At 47.0% G+C, this 15040-nt stretch overlaps 1 protein-coding gene across 1 annotated transcript in view; it reads right to left on the reverse strand.

The window, feature by feature from the left end:
- LOC144603556 (ataxin-7-like protein 1) overlaps positions 1-4615 on the reverse strand; it is a 162437-nt gene extending 157822 nt beyond the window's left edge. Inside the window, 3 exon segments of the mRNA XM_078416932.1 lie at positions 3481-3549; positions 4451-4585; positions 4588-4615. Of these exon segments, the coding sequence (XP_078273058.1) occupies positions 3481-3549; positions 4451-4585; positions 4588-4615 (232 nt within the window).
- Between the last annotated feature and the right edge of the window lie 10425 nt (positions 4616-15040).

Raw genomic sequence — 15040 nt, forward strand, 5'->3', positions numbered from 1 at the left:
AGCCACACTATTGTCACTTTAAAATTCCTGCCATCATCTTCCATTCCACCTTATCCTCCTTACCCTCTCCTCTGCATAAACTTTCCAGGCTTTTGAAATTTAGTTTGAACCCCAAATATTTTGATTGGATCGACCTAACAATCTTCTCTGCTGTTTTCAGCTTTGGTAGTATTCTACATTAGGAATTTTGACCCTTTCTTCATTTCTCAAAGTAAAATTATTCGGTTAAAATACTTTATACTACATACATAAATCATACAATTCATTATTTCACTCTATTTTCCTGTAACATTGACAGATTGGTATTTCAAAAAAGCAAGTCAATTCATTGACAGCATGTAATAATTTACAATCAGTTGTTGAACCAATATTATCAAAGTTCCTCAATGGCTTTACTCACAAAAGTATAGATTCTCTTTTCAAATTCTTTCCCCGTGATCTTGACACACTACACTTCCTCCTTGCATAGCACATTCCAAACAAACACTTTGGCACTGTCAAATTCCGCAACACAGCAGTTTCAACTGCTGTTAACATGTTAGGAATAGATTTTTTCCTTTCCTTATTCATTTAACAATTTATTAAATTTCAGAAATATGTTCCCATTGAGAAATAAACAAAATGAAAGTTAAAGTCCGACTAATTTATTGTCTTACAATAAACAAAGACTATAGGATTAACAATTTGGCTCCACATTTAAACTGCTGGGAACCGCCAAGCAATATCTATTACAATTTAAACAGCACGAATTCCAGTCATTATGTAAAGTAAATTTATTAATAAAAGAGATAAAATTATTTCATTTGTATGTCACATGGAAACAAAGATTATTCAGCTCATTTAGAAACAATGCTATTTATTATCAATGTTTTCAAAACATTGCAGGAATTAATCGACAAATTTGAGAAAGATCTTTACATAAAATTTTAATCCTACAGTAGCAAAAGGTCAAATGTTCTATTCAGTCCATGCTATTTATTACAACAGTCCAAAACCAAGCACACAGGTTCGATTTCTCCTATGTATCTTATTCTGCTTCGTCCTAACCCAATTTTCCTTTTAAAATCTAATTGTCTTTGTCCCAATCTCACCCAACCAAAAACATCCTCCAATGTTCTGGGCAAAATTATTCTCCAAACTTTTCTTGTTATAGTCAGGGATTTTTAATTGGTGACTGCTCAATACTAACTTCCAAGCCAAATCTTTTCTTCTACACTATTATTTTTTAAGCTTAACCACTTTTGTTCCAGTGAAAATACTCCTAAGACTACAGTACTAACTTTGGTTTCCTATCCTTGGCACGATCCCAGTAAGCAACGGATTGAAGTGTCTATGGTTTTAACGTCAATCTATAATCTGATGCTTAAACGACAGGCAGTATGCTGATTGTGGACTAATCAATGGTTTGCATAAATTCTTACATTTTATGTCCCTGTTTATAAAACTTGCCTTTTACCTACCTGTAATCTCAAATACCAGAATAGCATTTTTTAAATTTGCTCCCACCCACACACTTCACGATGGAGTTCCCATACTTTACAGTTTTTCCCACAAACTGCTACATTACAAGTTATCCACAGTTTGTTGCCTGCAACATCTTGATTAGTAAGGGCGCCAAAGGCTTTGGGAAGAAGGCAGGAGAATGGGGTTGAGGGGGAAAAATAGATCTGCCATGATCGGATGGCAGATGGCTACCAGTTATTCTCAACAAAACATAGGAGGCTGAGGGGGTGAGCTTAGAGATTTAAAAATTATGAGGGGCAATAATAGTTCCAGTGCTGTACAATTCTTATCTGTACCTTTAGACAATAGACAATAGGTGCAGGAGTAGGCCATTCGGCCCTTCGAGCCAGCTCCGCCATTCAATGTGATCATGGCTGATCATTCTCAATCAGTACCCCATTCCTGCCTTCTCCCCATACCCCCTGACTCCGCTATCCTTGAGAGCTCTATCTAGCTTTCTCTTGAATGCATTCAGAGAACTGGCCTCCACCGCCTTCTGAGGCAGTGAATTCCACCGAAGACAGAACCTAGGTAAATTTTTTAACACGCTCAAAGTATGCTGAAGGCAAACATCCAATTTGTTTGTGAATTGTTTCTCACAATATGTGATTTTCTGCCATTTTTCTATAACCTTTAATTGTTGGCTGGAAATATAATTGGAAACTTAACTACATTTCTTTCATAACTTTTCCCATCTAGAACTTATAAACAATGCAATGCATCCTAACCTAACCAGATTTCACTGAATAGAACTATTCTTTCACTATCTCAGTGAATAAATGTAAAAAAGACACCATCCCCACAACTACACCGAGATATAATTCAGAAAAATCATCAAAGGATATGGAAAAGTAAACAATATGCCAAAATTCATACACAATATAAAAATTATTTTGGTAAAAATCAAAAGATTGCTCAAACTTAAAAATTTCATGAATGGTTTCATTTTTTAATGCCACCGTTGAACTATATAATAAAAATCTTTGAAAATACTGAGGACAAAGAAACAGCTCACACATTTTTGAATTGGGTGATTTTGTGGAATGGAGGAGAAATAAAGACATTTACTGGTATGGAGAATTAAATTAACTCTTACACAAAGAGATAAAAGTGACTGTGATGTTGATGCCAAGGGGGTTTTGAGACTGAACAACACCTAACGATAACCTTCAGATGCATAAAGTACATAATGTATTAAACGTAATACTTTAAAGTAACATCAGTGGCATAAAATTCATCTGTTACAGACCAAAGGACACAATATTTAAAAATCTGACCGGCACAAAAACATCTTCCTAATTTATTTAAAAATTATACCCAAAATGAAAAATTCGGCATTAAAGCCAAAAACCAGACACAACAACACCTGTGTAATTCAGCATTATTGTGATAGACAACATCAGACTGTTTTCTTTGGCAAATGCAATTTTCTAGCTGATCCTGGAATTCAATCTGCCAAGAGTCAATGCCCCCCTTAATCTGTTGATACAATACATATCAGCAGAACAAATCGCTGCTGATATATTTGTTACACCAGCAATTAAATGGAATTTATCCAATATTCAGATTTCATAAAGTCTTTTGCACAGTCTCTGCATTGAAATGTGGTGTACAAAATTTCAGAATAACAAAATTCCCAAATGTAAACAAACCTGTGATGGAACAGGTTTACGTCATTAAAAATGCATCTGTATTAATTTAGTTTCTAAAACATAAGTACCTGTCAGGATTAATTGAGATCCACAGGCTGTTGAAAATCAAACTTGACTTTGAATTATAAAAGAATAATGTGTTGTATACAATTCCTTTGTATCCCCATTGCCTTAGAGGAATACTGACACAAACAATGAATGTAAACATTGTGCAACCAGTGCCAGAAGTATGTTATTCATTCATCCGTCCATTCATTTCAATACCTGACAGAGACTGACAGCAGGTGTAGCATCATGCAAATGTGGCGGATGTTGCCATCCTTACCTTCTTTATTAAGCCTCATCACCTCCCTGTTCTTCCCACCCTCTTTTCCAGTGTCTTCCGATTCTGTACCTGCACATGGGCGAATGCAAACAAAACAAAAAGGTGTTAGAAAGAAAGAAAGAAAAGCGAACGTGGCAGTGATGTTGCCAGTGACACCTGGTTGGGAAGGAGGGTGGTTTTATTGTCAGTGTTTATGATTTTCTCTCTTTACCTGGGCCACATTGGGGGGAGGGGGGGTGGGGTAAGGACCACTCTTTCATCCTTTCTATCTCTCTCTCTCTCACACACATACATACACACACACACACACACATATATACATATATATCTATATATATATATTTGTGTGTCAGTCTGAAGAAGGGTCTCGACCCGAAACGTCACCCATTCCTTCTCTCCCGAGATGCTGCCTGACCTGCTGAGTTACTCCAGCATTTTGTGAAATAAATACCTTCGATTTGTACCAGCATCTGCAGTTATTTTCTTATACTATTTGTGTGTGTTCTGTTTGCAAGAAAGGATGAAAGAGTGGTCCTTACCCTCTATATATATAAACTTCTATCCACACACACATATATATATATATATGTGTATATATATATAGAGAGAGAGAGAGATATATATACCAGCCACTGCTCTCACAATGAGAGGAGGGAGGTTGGGCAAAGGGCCCAGTCAGTGGCAGGACCAGGACCAGGACCAGGGACAGGGACAGGGACAGTGCTGTATTGCCCCCAGTCCAAGCATCCCTGACTATCTCTCTCACACATACATATACGCGCACACACACACAGAGAGAGAGAGAGAGAGAGCGAGAGCCGGGCCGGGCAGAGCAGAGAGATGGAGGTGGGAGGAGGCGGAGGGGAGGCCAGGGCCCGCGTCCCCTCCCCCTCCCCATCCCCATCCCCATCCCGCCGCAAACAGCTCGCCCCGGGGGGGAGGGAGGGGGCAGCAGGAGGAGGCCGCTTACTGTCCGGGCACTGCACTTTGGCGGCGTCGATCCAGCAGGACCAGGGCTTGCCCAGGAACGCCTCGGGACTGGGCACTTTGCGTTCCAGGGTCGCCATTGCTCTTCCTTCTTGTTGCCGCGCCGCCCTCGCCGGCCGCTGACGTCACCTTCGGCTCTTTCCGCCATCTTCCACCGATTGGGGGAGGGGAGGGGAGGGAAGGGGGGGAGAGGGACAGGGAGGGGAGGGGTGGAGGGGGGAGGGGGAGATGGAGAGGACAGGGGGAGGGGGAGAGGGAGGGGGAGGGGGGAGAGGGAGAGGGAGAGGACAGGGGGGAGGGGGGGAGGGGTGGAGGGGGAGGGAGGGAGAAGGGGAGGGAGAGAGAGGGAGAGGACAGGGGGGAGGGGGGGAGGGGGAGGGGTGGAGGGGGAGGGAGGGAGAAGGGGAGGGAGAGAGAGGGAGAGGACAGGGGGAGGGGGGTGAGGGGGAGAGGAGGGGTTTAGGGGAGGGGGAGGGTGGACTAAAAGGTGGGAGGGGAGAGGTTAGGGAAAGTGAGAAAGAGAGAGGGAGATGGGATGGAGGATGAGGGAAGGGGAGAGAAATAGAGGAGGTGGGAAGGATTGGAATGGGGGGAGGAGGAGGAGGAGAGGGGCAGAAGAGAGGAGGAAGAGCATGAGGATTGGGAGATGAGAGGGAATAGAAGGGGGACTGGAGGGGAAGAGGAGGAGTAGACGAGATTGGGAGGAGGAGAGATGAGATGTGGGTGGAGGAAGTGGGATGGAGAAATAGAGCATGGCGAGGAGGCAGTGGAAGGGAGAGTGAAGTGGGGTGAGTGGGGAGGAGGAGAGGGGTTGGAATGAAGAGGGAGGGAGGGGTGGGAAGGGGAGGCAGAGGTGGGGTTGACGGAGAGCAAAGATGGGGAGCAAGGGAGGAGTGACTGGGATGGAGGAGAGGAGAATGTGGGAATAGGAGAAGTGGAGCGGGAATGGCGAGAGCGAGATGGGAATGAGTAAGGGGTGAGGGGTGTGGAACAAATACTAGAGGGAGGATAGGAGAGAGAGGAGGAGATGGGGAGAGGAAGAGAAGGAAAATGATTAGTTGGGTGTGGGGAGAGGAGAGGGGAGAAGGCGAGGTGTGGGAGAGGAGAGGGAATTGGATGGTAGAGGGGGAAGGAAAATGATGCAGGGGAGATGGGGAGGAGGAAAGGGGAAAAGGTGATATTTGGGTGACGTGGAAAGGGAGAGGAGGAGAAGAGCTAGAGCAGTAGCGGGAAGAGGGCAGGAGATCAGGATAGAGGGGGGCAGAGGATAGAGGGAGCAGAAAAACTGGTGGGGGTGGATGAATGGGGCAGGAGAGGGAAGTGGCCAGGAGGGGCAGGGAGATTGGGGAGGGGTGGTAGGAGGACTGGGTTAAGAGGGGAAGAGGAGAGGGGGAAGGAGGCGAGAGGAGAGGGGAGAACAATAGCGGGTAGAGGGGGGAGGAGGACAGGGTTGAGGGGTCGGAGGAGAGAGGTGGTGAGGGGACACCCATAGAGTGTTGAGGGGAGAAGAGAACGGGGTTGAGGTAGGGCGAGGAGGAGGTGGAAGAGTGAGATGAGGAGGGAGACGTTTAGGGTTGAGGGGGGAGGGGGGTGGGGTTAAGGTGAGTTGGGGGGAGGAGAGAGGGGATGAGGGGAGATTAGAAGGGGGGAGATAGGCTAGGAGAGAGTAGGGCAGGGGAGTGAAGGGGTCGAGAGGGTGGAGGGAGTTTGTAGGAGGTGGTATGGGAGGGTGAGAAGTGGGCAGCGGTTTGAGGGTAATGGGGGAGGAGGAATAGGGAGAAGGAGGGTTGGGAAGAGGTGAGGGGAGATACATGGAGGGAAGAGAGGGGATGAGACGAGAGTAGGGTAGGAGAGTGAAGTAGTCATGAGGGAGGGTGAGGGAGGCAGGAGGAGGTGGAGTGGGCGGGGGAGAGTTGGGTGGTGGTTTGGGGGGGTTCGGCGAGGAGTGGTGGGGCGGTGAGGAGGGAGGAGTAGTACAGGGTTTAAGGGGGAGGACTGCAGGTTTGAGGGGAGAGAAGGAGAGGGAAGAGAATCGAGGAGATGGGAGGAGTACAGTAGATTTAGGAGGGTGGAAAGGGTTGAGGGGGAAAGAGGACAGGGGAGAGGAGAAAGGTGGTGTGGGGAGAGCAGTAGAGTGGAGAGGGGGGAGAAGATGAGGGGAGGCCGGGAAAGTAAAGGAGAGGAGGGCGAGGAGGAGGGAGGCAGTGGGAGGGGGAGAGGTGAGGTGTGGTTTAAGGGGGATGGGGGAGCAGTGGTAGCGAGGAGAAGAAGGGGGGATAGGAGGTGCGGGGGGCGCAGTGGAGGTTTGAGTGAGGTCGTCCACAGGGTTGAGGGAGGAGGAGATAGGAGATGGGGGGAGAGCAGTGGAGGGTTGGGGCGAAAGAAGAGGGTCGAGGGGGGAGGAGAAGAGGAAAGAGGAGACGGGAGATGAGGGGCGAGCAGTAGATTGAAGAGAGGGAAGGAGGTGAGGGTAGGCCGGGAGAGTGAAGGAGTGGAGAGCAGGAAGGAGGGAGGCGCTAGGAGGTGAAGTGGGAGGGGGGGAGGTGAGTTCTGGTTTTAGGGGCTGGTAGGGTGGAGGAGGTGAGTAGGGGGGAGCAGTAGAGGGCTGAGGGGTCTGGAGGACAGAGTTAAAAGGGGAGGAGGAAAGGATAGGAGGAGAGGATGGAACAGAAGCGGGTTGAGGGGAGAGGTGAGCACGGTTGAGGGATGGGGAGATGAGGGAAGAGGGGAGGTGAGGTGACGGGAGAGCAGAAGAGGGATGAGGGGAGAAGGCAGAGCTGAGGGGGGAGGAGGGAGGAGGCAAGGGGCGAGCAGTGGAGGGTTGAGAGAAAACAAGATTGAGGAAGGATGAGGTAAAGGGGTAGGAGGGAGGAGGTGAATGGCGAGCAGATGGGGGTTGAGGGGACATGAGGAGAGAGATGGCAAGGGGGGAGGAGAGGGGAGGAGAAGTAAAAGCAGTGGGGGGTTGAGGGGAAGGGAGAGAGTTGAACGAGGAGGAGGGAGGGGGTGAGGGGCGAGCAGTAGATGGGCGAGGGGCTAGGAAATGAGGGTAGGGCGGGGGAGTGAATGAGTCGACGTGGAGGAGGAGGGAGGCGGTAGGAAACGGTGAAGGAGGGGGAGAGGTGAGCGGTGGTTTGAGGGAGGTGGGGGAGGGGTGGTAGAGGGGAGGGTGAGGATATGAGAGAGGGGCAGCAGAGAGTTGAGGAGGGGAGAGGGGGGAGAAGGAGGGAGCTGTCGAGAGGAGAGGGGGGAGCAGCTGAGGGTAGGGCATGGAAGTGGAGTGGAGGGAAAGGGAGGCGGTGGGGAGAGGTGTGGGAGGGGGAGAGGCGTGTGGTAGTTTGAGGGGAGTGCGGGAGGAGCGGCGGGGGGGAGGTGAAGGGGGGATGAGGATGATGGTGGAGGGTCCCCCTCGAGTTGAGTGGGTGGAGAGCAGTTGTAGTCCGGGCATGGCCAAATGACAACCCATTCAGGGCGATGGACTGAATGTGAAGTCCTCTGTGCTGGGGAAGGTTCCCTTTCCCCGAGGTGGTGGATCGAAGGCGACTGGCAGTTGTGTCCGTGTCAACGTCCGTTTTCTTGGACGTTGGAGCGACCGATTATGACACGTAAAAAAATGCCTTGGATAAGTTCTGGAGGAGCATTATTTGACGTGAGAACATCATCAGCCAGGGGGCTCTTGCTGCGCGCCATCCTGACTTCGATAAGAAGAAGAAACTTCTTTTTTTCTTTAACTTTCTTTGAATGTATTATTGTTATTGCGTGTTCGAGAGGACTCGCCGACCTTCTCGAATTGAGTGCAGGGCACATCAGACGATGAAGCCCCTAACTGGAGAGGGACGGTTCTAATTTATTTAGCATGTTTGCTTATATAACAATAGCCTTCTCAAACAGGGCTTGTCGACACTACTTGGACCAGGGAGGGTGGGGGGGGGGGGGGGGGGAGGGTGAGAGGGGAGGGGAGGGATGGTGGAGAGTGAAGGGGGAGTTGGGAAGGGGATTGGGAGAAAAAGGTGTACGGACGAACTGCAGATGCTGGTTTACACTGAAGATAGACACAGAATGCTGCAGTAACTCAGCTGTTCTGGAGAAAAGGAATAGGTGACGTTTCGGGTTGAGATCCATCAGACAGGAGAAAACAGACGGGGGAGAGGAAAGGGCAGTCCAGTGGGGGGGGGGGGGGAGTAGCGGTGGTGGGAGGAGGGGAGGGCTGGAGAAAAGATGAGGGGAAGAGTTGTTTGGAGGGAGGGAAGGAGGGAGGGGTTCAGGAGGAGATGGGAGGGAGGAGAACTGGGGAGCAGGGATAAGGAGAGGAGATGGATTGAGAGGGTAGAGGGGTGGGGAAGGAAAGTGGGGAGATGTAAGGGAGTGGAGGATCGCAGGGGATAGAGGGGAGAATGTGGGTCTGGAGGGGAGAAGGGGGAGAGGGGAAAAGAGAGGAGGAGATGGAAGGTGGAGAGCGGATAGGATGTGAGGGGAGGCAGGGGGAGGAGGAGAGGGAAGCTGTGAACGAGGGGAGTTGGGTGGAAGAGAGAGTCTAATTTACAATGCAGAGCAGATTTATTTCATTCATCTGCCATTAACTAAAACAAACTTTGAAATAAAAAGAAAGATCCAAAATGCTGCAGTGCCTCACTGGATCTGGCAAGCATTGCTGGAGAACGTGGATAGGTGATGTTTCGGGCCAAGACTCTCAAGAAGATGATGGTTTATACCAAAAAAAGACACAAAATGCTGGAGTAACTACTCAGCGGACAGGCAGCATCTCTGGAGAACATCGATATGTAACGTTTTGGGTCAGGACCCTTCTTCAAGGTCTCGACCCGAACGTAACCTATTCCTTTCCCCAGCTCGACCAGAGCGTGTTCGGTACCAGATCCTCAGTGGTGTTCAAAGGCAGCTTGGCCACAGCACCTGAACCTGAAACTGCTCAGTGTCCATTATTGCTTGTCCGTCTCTTGTGAGAGCGTTATCGTCCAGTATCCTGGTGATCGGTATCAGTGTCACATGGATCTGGCAGTGCTGGTTGATCTGGCTGTGCTGGGGCAGGCTCAACTACAGGCAAAATGTCTCTGCGATTCCTCCTGTGCAACTTTCCTTCTTGGTGCTAGTGGACTCGTATTCCATATTGGTTTGAGATCGACCTGCTTCATGATGCTACTTCAGCAGCCATCATTCTAAAACTCAAGAGACACTTCTCAGTTCATGGAGCCCCAAACACCCATATATCAGACAATGGCGGACAGTTCACAAGCCAACGCTTTACAGACTTTGCTACACAGTGGGACTTCACTCGTGTTACCAGCAGCCCAGAGTATCCACTTCTGACACCATGTATGAAGTTGCAAGAATAACAACGAGTTATTAACTTCAAGCTAAGTGTAATGAGCACGAGGATGCAAGGCTACAGCCCAAGCCGCAGCTCCCGAACAAGATGACTCCCCCAGGTAACATGCATGCGCAAGATAACTTCTTGCAGGAATGGCATCTGTTACAACCCGACAGCAATCTACAATGCTGCCTGACCCGCTGAGTTATTCAGCATTTTGTGTTTTTCTTGGTATAAACCGGCATCTGCAATTCCTTGTTATTACGTACATGAGAACTTTGAAAGATGTTGCTGTATACCATGTTATGCAATTTAATTCATGATCCTGAAACGAATGGAAACCTTTATTTGGTTGTAAAACCTGGCATGAAAAGTTCATGCAAGGTGTTTCAAAGGTATGCTACTGCTGCAGATGGTCTACGTTTGGCATGTCCAGTGCAGTGCAGTCGTGTTTCATACAGCTACCATGAACTAAAAAGATATTTGAAATAATTTGATGTGAACTTCTTTACATTAAGTAATTCTCAATCCTTAATCAAGGGGGAGGAGGTGGGGGAGAGGAACAAAGGAGAGGGGAGAGGAGCGAAGGAAGAAAGGGAGAGGAGGAGAAGGGAAGGGGGAGGAGGGGTGAGAGGAGTAAAGGTGGGTTAGAGAAGAGAAAAGGGTGGGTGGAGGTGGGAAAGGTGGGGAGGGGGTTAGAAGAGGCGAGGGAGAGGAGGGGAAAGAGGGGGCGGAGAAGAGGTGAATGGGAAAGGAGAGGAGGGGTGAGGAGGAGGAATAGGAGAGGGGGTGAAGTAGGAGAATTGATGGGTAAGAGGTGGGTGGGGAGGCCATGGAGGGGAAAGGTAGGAGATGGGAGGTGGAGTTGGGGGAGTGAGAGGAGGCAGGGGAGAGGGGTGAAGATGGAGGTGGGAGAGGGGAGAAGGAGAGGAGGTAAGTTGAATGTGGAATTTCCAATGCATAGTTGTGTACCATTCATCTGCCATTAACGAAATTAACTTTGAAATAACTTGTTGCAAACCACTTTATTCTGTACAATATTTTATGATCCTGAATGGATTGGAAACATTTATTTGTTTGTAAACCTGTAGCATTAAAAGTTAATACAAAGTGTATCAAAAAAGTATTCTACCGCTGCGTTTCCAATGCAGAATTGCTTTGTTTCATACTGTTGCCATTAATTAATATAACTTTGAAATAACTTCTTGTGAACAACTTTATTTTTAACTGCAGCTGCCATGAACTATAAAGAACTTTGAAATAACTCGGAAACCATTTTCTTTTATGTATTTCACAATCCTGAATTGAATGGAAACAATGAGTGTAAAGTGTATCAAAAAGTATTCAACTTGCTGCAAACGGTCTAATTTGACTTCTCCCAAGCAGAATAGCAATATTTCATGCAGCTGCATTAATTAAAAGAACTTTGCAATAACTTGTTGTAAACCAAGTCCTGATCCGTGTTCATGATCCTGAATTGAGGAGGGAGGAGGAGAGAGAGGGCCGGAGGACGGAGGAGATTGGGGGGGTATGCAGCAAGTTGCATGACCGCCTAGTGGGGACAACTGAAACACTCAGGAAGGAACTCGATTACAAATAGCGTTGGACGCTGCCCCGTCCATCACGGTATTGACCTCTCCACCATCGAAGTCATCGTTAGAAGGCGCTGCCTCAAAAATGCAGCAATCGTCAATAACCTACACAACAACCTTGGCCGTGTTCTCATTTCGCTCCAACTATCGGGAAGAGGGAGTAGGAGTCTGAAAACCGTGACCACAAGTTTGAAGAATAGCAACAGCCATCAGACTCTTGAGCACAACAAAACACTAACATGATGAATGGCTGTCTTCGGTTGCACTTTGTTATATATTATCTGTGTGTATTGTGTTGACAGACCTGTGATGCTGCTGTGGGTAAGAATGTAATCATTCATTTGCCAGTACGTATGACAAACACTTGACGAGGAGAGAGGCGAGGGGGGCGGGCGGGGAGTGGAGGTGGTAGGGGAGAGGAGGAAATTAGAGCGGGGGGGGGGGGGGAGGCGGAGATGAGAAGGGGTGGGTCGGGGTAGAGACGGGAGCAGGGGTAGAATGCAGCATTCTTCTTATTAAAGCTTTGTTTCTTGGCAATAACGATTCCGAATGGCAATAAGAAGTGAGGGTTTGAAAATGAGGAGTTCAAAGACGGAAGGATAGAAAGTGAGATGCAGGTTGCGAAGGGATAGAAAACGAGAGAGAGAGGGAGGGGGAGGGGGAGAGGGGGAGGAGGAGAGGGAGAGGGGGAGGGGGGAGAGAGAGGGAGGGGGAGAGAGAGAGCGAGAGAGAGGGAGGGGGAGAGGAGAGAGGGAGGGGAGGGAGGAGAGAGGGAGAGAGAGAGGGAGAGAGGAGAGAGAGAGAGAGAGATTTCGAACATCTATATAAAGACATTCCAATAATTAAATAAACCTAAACCACTCTCATATCAAAGAAAACTCCAAAACATTAGAAACAACAATTAAAGACTATCAAAACCCTCTCGACTTCCCAATCACTCCAGAAGAATTGGCCACAAAAATAAAATGTCTCCACTCAAAGAAAGCTTGTGGTCCAGACAGCATTAAAAAATGAAATGCTTAAGTATAATACTCCGGAGATGCAGGACACAGTGCTTAGGCTGTTCAACATCATACTACGTTCAGGTTATTTTCCCCGATATTGGTGTCAAGGGCTTATTTCGCCCATTTATAAGAGTGGAAACAAATCAGATCCAAACAATTATCGTGGCATCTGTGTCAGTAGCTGCCTAGGGAAGTTATTCTGCAGTATTATAAATAACAGAATGCAGGATTTCCTTAGCAAATATAATATTCTCAGGGCTTCCTCCCAAAACACCGCACCACTGACCATATCTATACCTTCCACACTCTCATTGAAAAAACATATACATCAAGCAAAAAATTGAAAAATATTTGCCTGTTTTATTGACTTTAAGAAAGCATTTGACTCTATTTGCACGGTGGGCTTTATTACAAACTTCTCCATTATGGTATAGGAGGAAAGGTATATGACCTTATCAAATCAATGTATTTGAATAATAAATGTGGTGTCAAAATTGGGACAAATGCACTGATCTCTTCACCCAGAGAAGAGGCGTCCGGCAAGGCTGCAATCTGAGCCCAACACTGTTTAATGCGTATATAAACGATTTGGCAGTAAAGTTGGACCAGAGCACAGCCTCTGTCTTCTGGACGGAGAGGTAAAATCCCTGTTTTATGCGGATGACTTGGTTTTGTTGTCCCCCACAGAACAGGGACTGCAGCAACAGTTAGACCTACTCGATGATTACTGCCAAAATTGGGCCCTGGAAGTAAATCTACAGAAAACCAACATCATGATTTTTCAAAAAAGACCCAGATGTCAGGAAGACAAATACCAATTCACTCTCAATGGTATCATTATCGAAACACACTATGAGCTACAATTACCTTGGTCTAACTGTTACAGAATCAGGGAGCTTTAGCATGGCAGTGAATGAACTAAAAGAGAAAGCTCGAAGAGCTCTGTATGCAATAAAAAGAAGAGTCCACAACATCCAAATGTAATTCAGCCCATTGCGCTTTATGGTAGTGAAGTATGGGGTCCGCTCAGTCACCATAGCTATACTAAATGGGAAAAACACACAACAGAGGCCCTACATGTGGAATTTTGTCAGAACATCCTCCGCATCCAAAGGAAAACACCAACAGCGCATGTAGGGCGGAATTAGGTAGATACCCACTGATAATAAATATCCAGAAACGAGCACTAATTTTTTTGAATCACCTTAAATCTAGTCCCCCAGATACCCTCCAGTTCAAAGCCCTCCAAACCCAAGAGGGGAACTCAGAAAAGAGCTCCCTGCGTCAGTTGATACTGAGACTAACTACCCCTATTCAGCTAAACCTTGACCAGTTTCAGATCAACACTGTTTTCCAATCACCAGTTAGAGTGAACCAAATTATTAAACAATGCAAAGAAACCTATCTGGAACATTGGGATAAAGTAAAGAAAAGCCAAAGCAGATTAGAGTGCTATCATGCCCTAAAAAGAGATTATAAATTGGCAGACTGTCTCAACTGTTAGAGACATAAAGCAGAAACAGACCCTCACCAAGTACAGTTTAAGTGACCACCATTTGGCAGTTGAAAAAGGAAGACAGAAGAGATCTTGGCAACCAAGAGGAAATAGAATATGCGGTCACTGTTTGACAGATATCATCATCATATCATATATATACAGCGCGGAAACAGGCCTTTTCGGCCCACCAAGTCAGCGCCGCCCAGCGATCCCCGTACATTAACACTATCCTACACCCACTAGGGACAATTTTTACATTTAACCCAGTCAATTAACCTACATACCTGCACGTCTTTGGAGTCTTTGGAGATGAGGTCGAAACAGAGGTGCACTTCCTCTTAAATTTTAAAAAATCGACAAAATAAGGAAAATATACTTGAAAAAACAGTCAGGCAACCCCAGATTTTAAAGAACTAGATGATATATCAAAACTAAGAAATAATCCTTGACGAAGGAAATACGGCACATCTTGGCGCACAACACATAACAGCATGCCACAACCTGAGAGACAGTGAATGACTAACATGTACACATACACAATTGACACTAATTGACACTAAGAAATTAATATTGACCTGCTAAACTCGCTACGTGCTGCACTGCTTACAACTGAAAGAACGAGTAGCAATCGATAAAAGGCTATAAATGTATTGCGTGTATATATATGTATATGTACAGCGGCATATCGACCCATGCATTGTATACTTGTATTTATGTTCATGCATTTTAAATATGTATGTTGTGTTCTATACTTTGGCGATATAATGATGTATCTTATCATGCCAATAAAGTGTTTAAAATTGAAAATTGAAATTGAATTGAGAGAGGGAGAGGGAGAGAGAGAGAGAAGAGAGTGAGAGAGAGAGAAAGAAAGAGAGAGAGAGAGAGAGAGAGAGAGGGGGGAGAGGTGCGTGAAAAAGATTTGTTTGTGTTTGTGTGTAAGAGAGGTGTATGTGTGAGGTGTCTTTGAGAGAGGGGCGTGCCTGTACACACACGGTAAGGCTCTGTAACCCACACCCTCACACGGGCTACATCACCAGCAATGCCCACGGGGATCGAGAGGGAGCCCTCGCCTCTGCACCCATCCTATCCTCCCCCCCCCCCCCCCCCCCCCCCCCCCCCCCCACAATCCTACTCCCCCATCCTATCCTCC

This window comes from Rhinoraja longicauda, chromosome 20, assembly GCF_053455715.1.
Source record: "Rhinoraja longicauda isolate Sanriku21f chromosome 20, sRhiLon1.1, whole genome shotgun sequence".
NCBI lineage: Eukaryota > Metazoa > Chordata > Chondrichthyes > Rajiformes > Arhynchobatidae > Rhinoraja > Rhinoraja longicauda.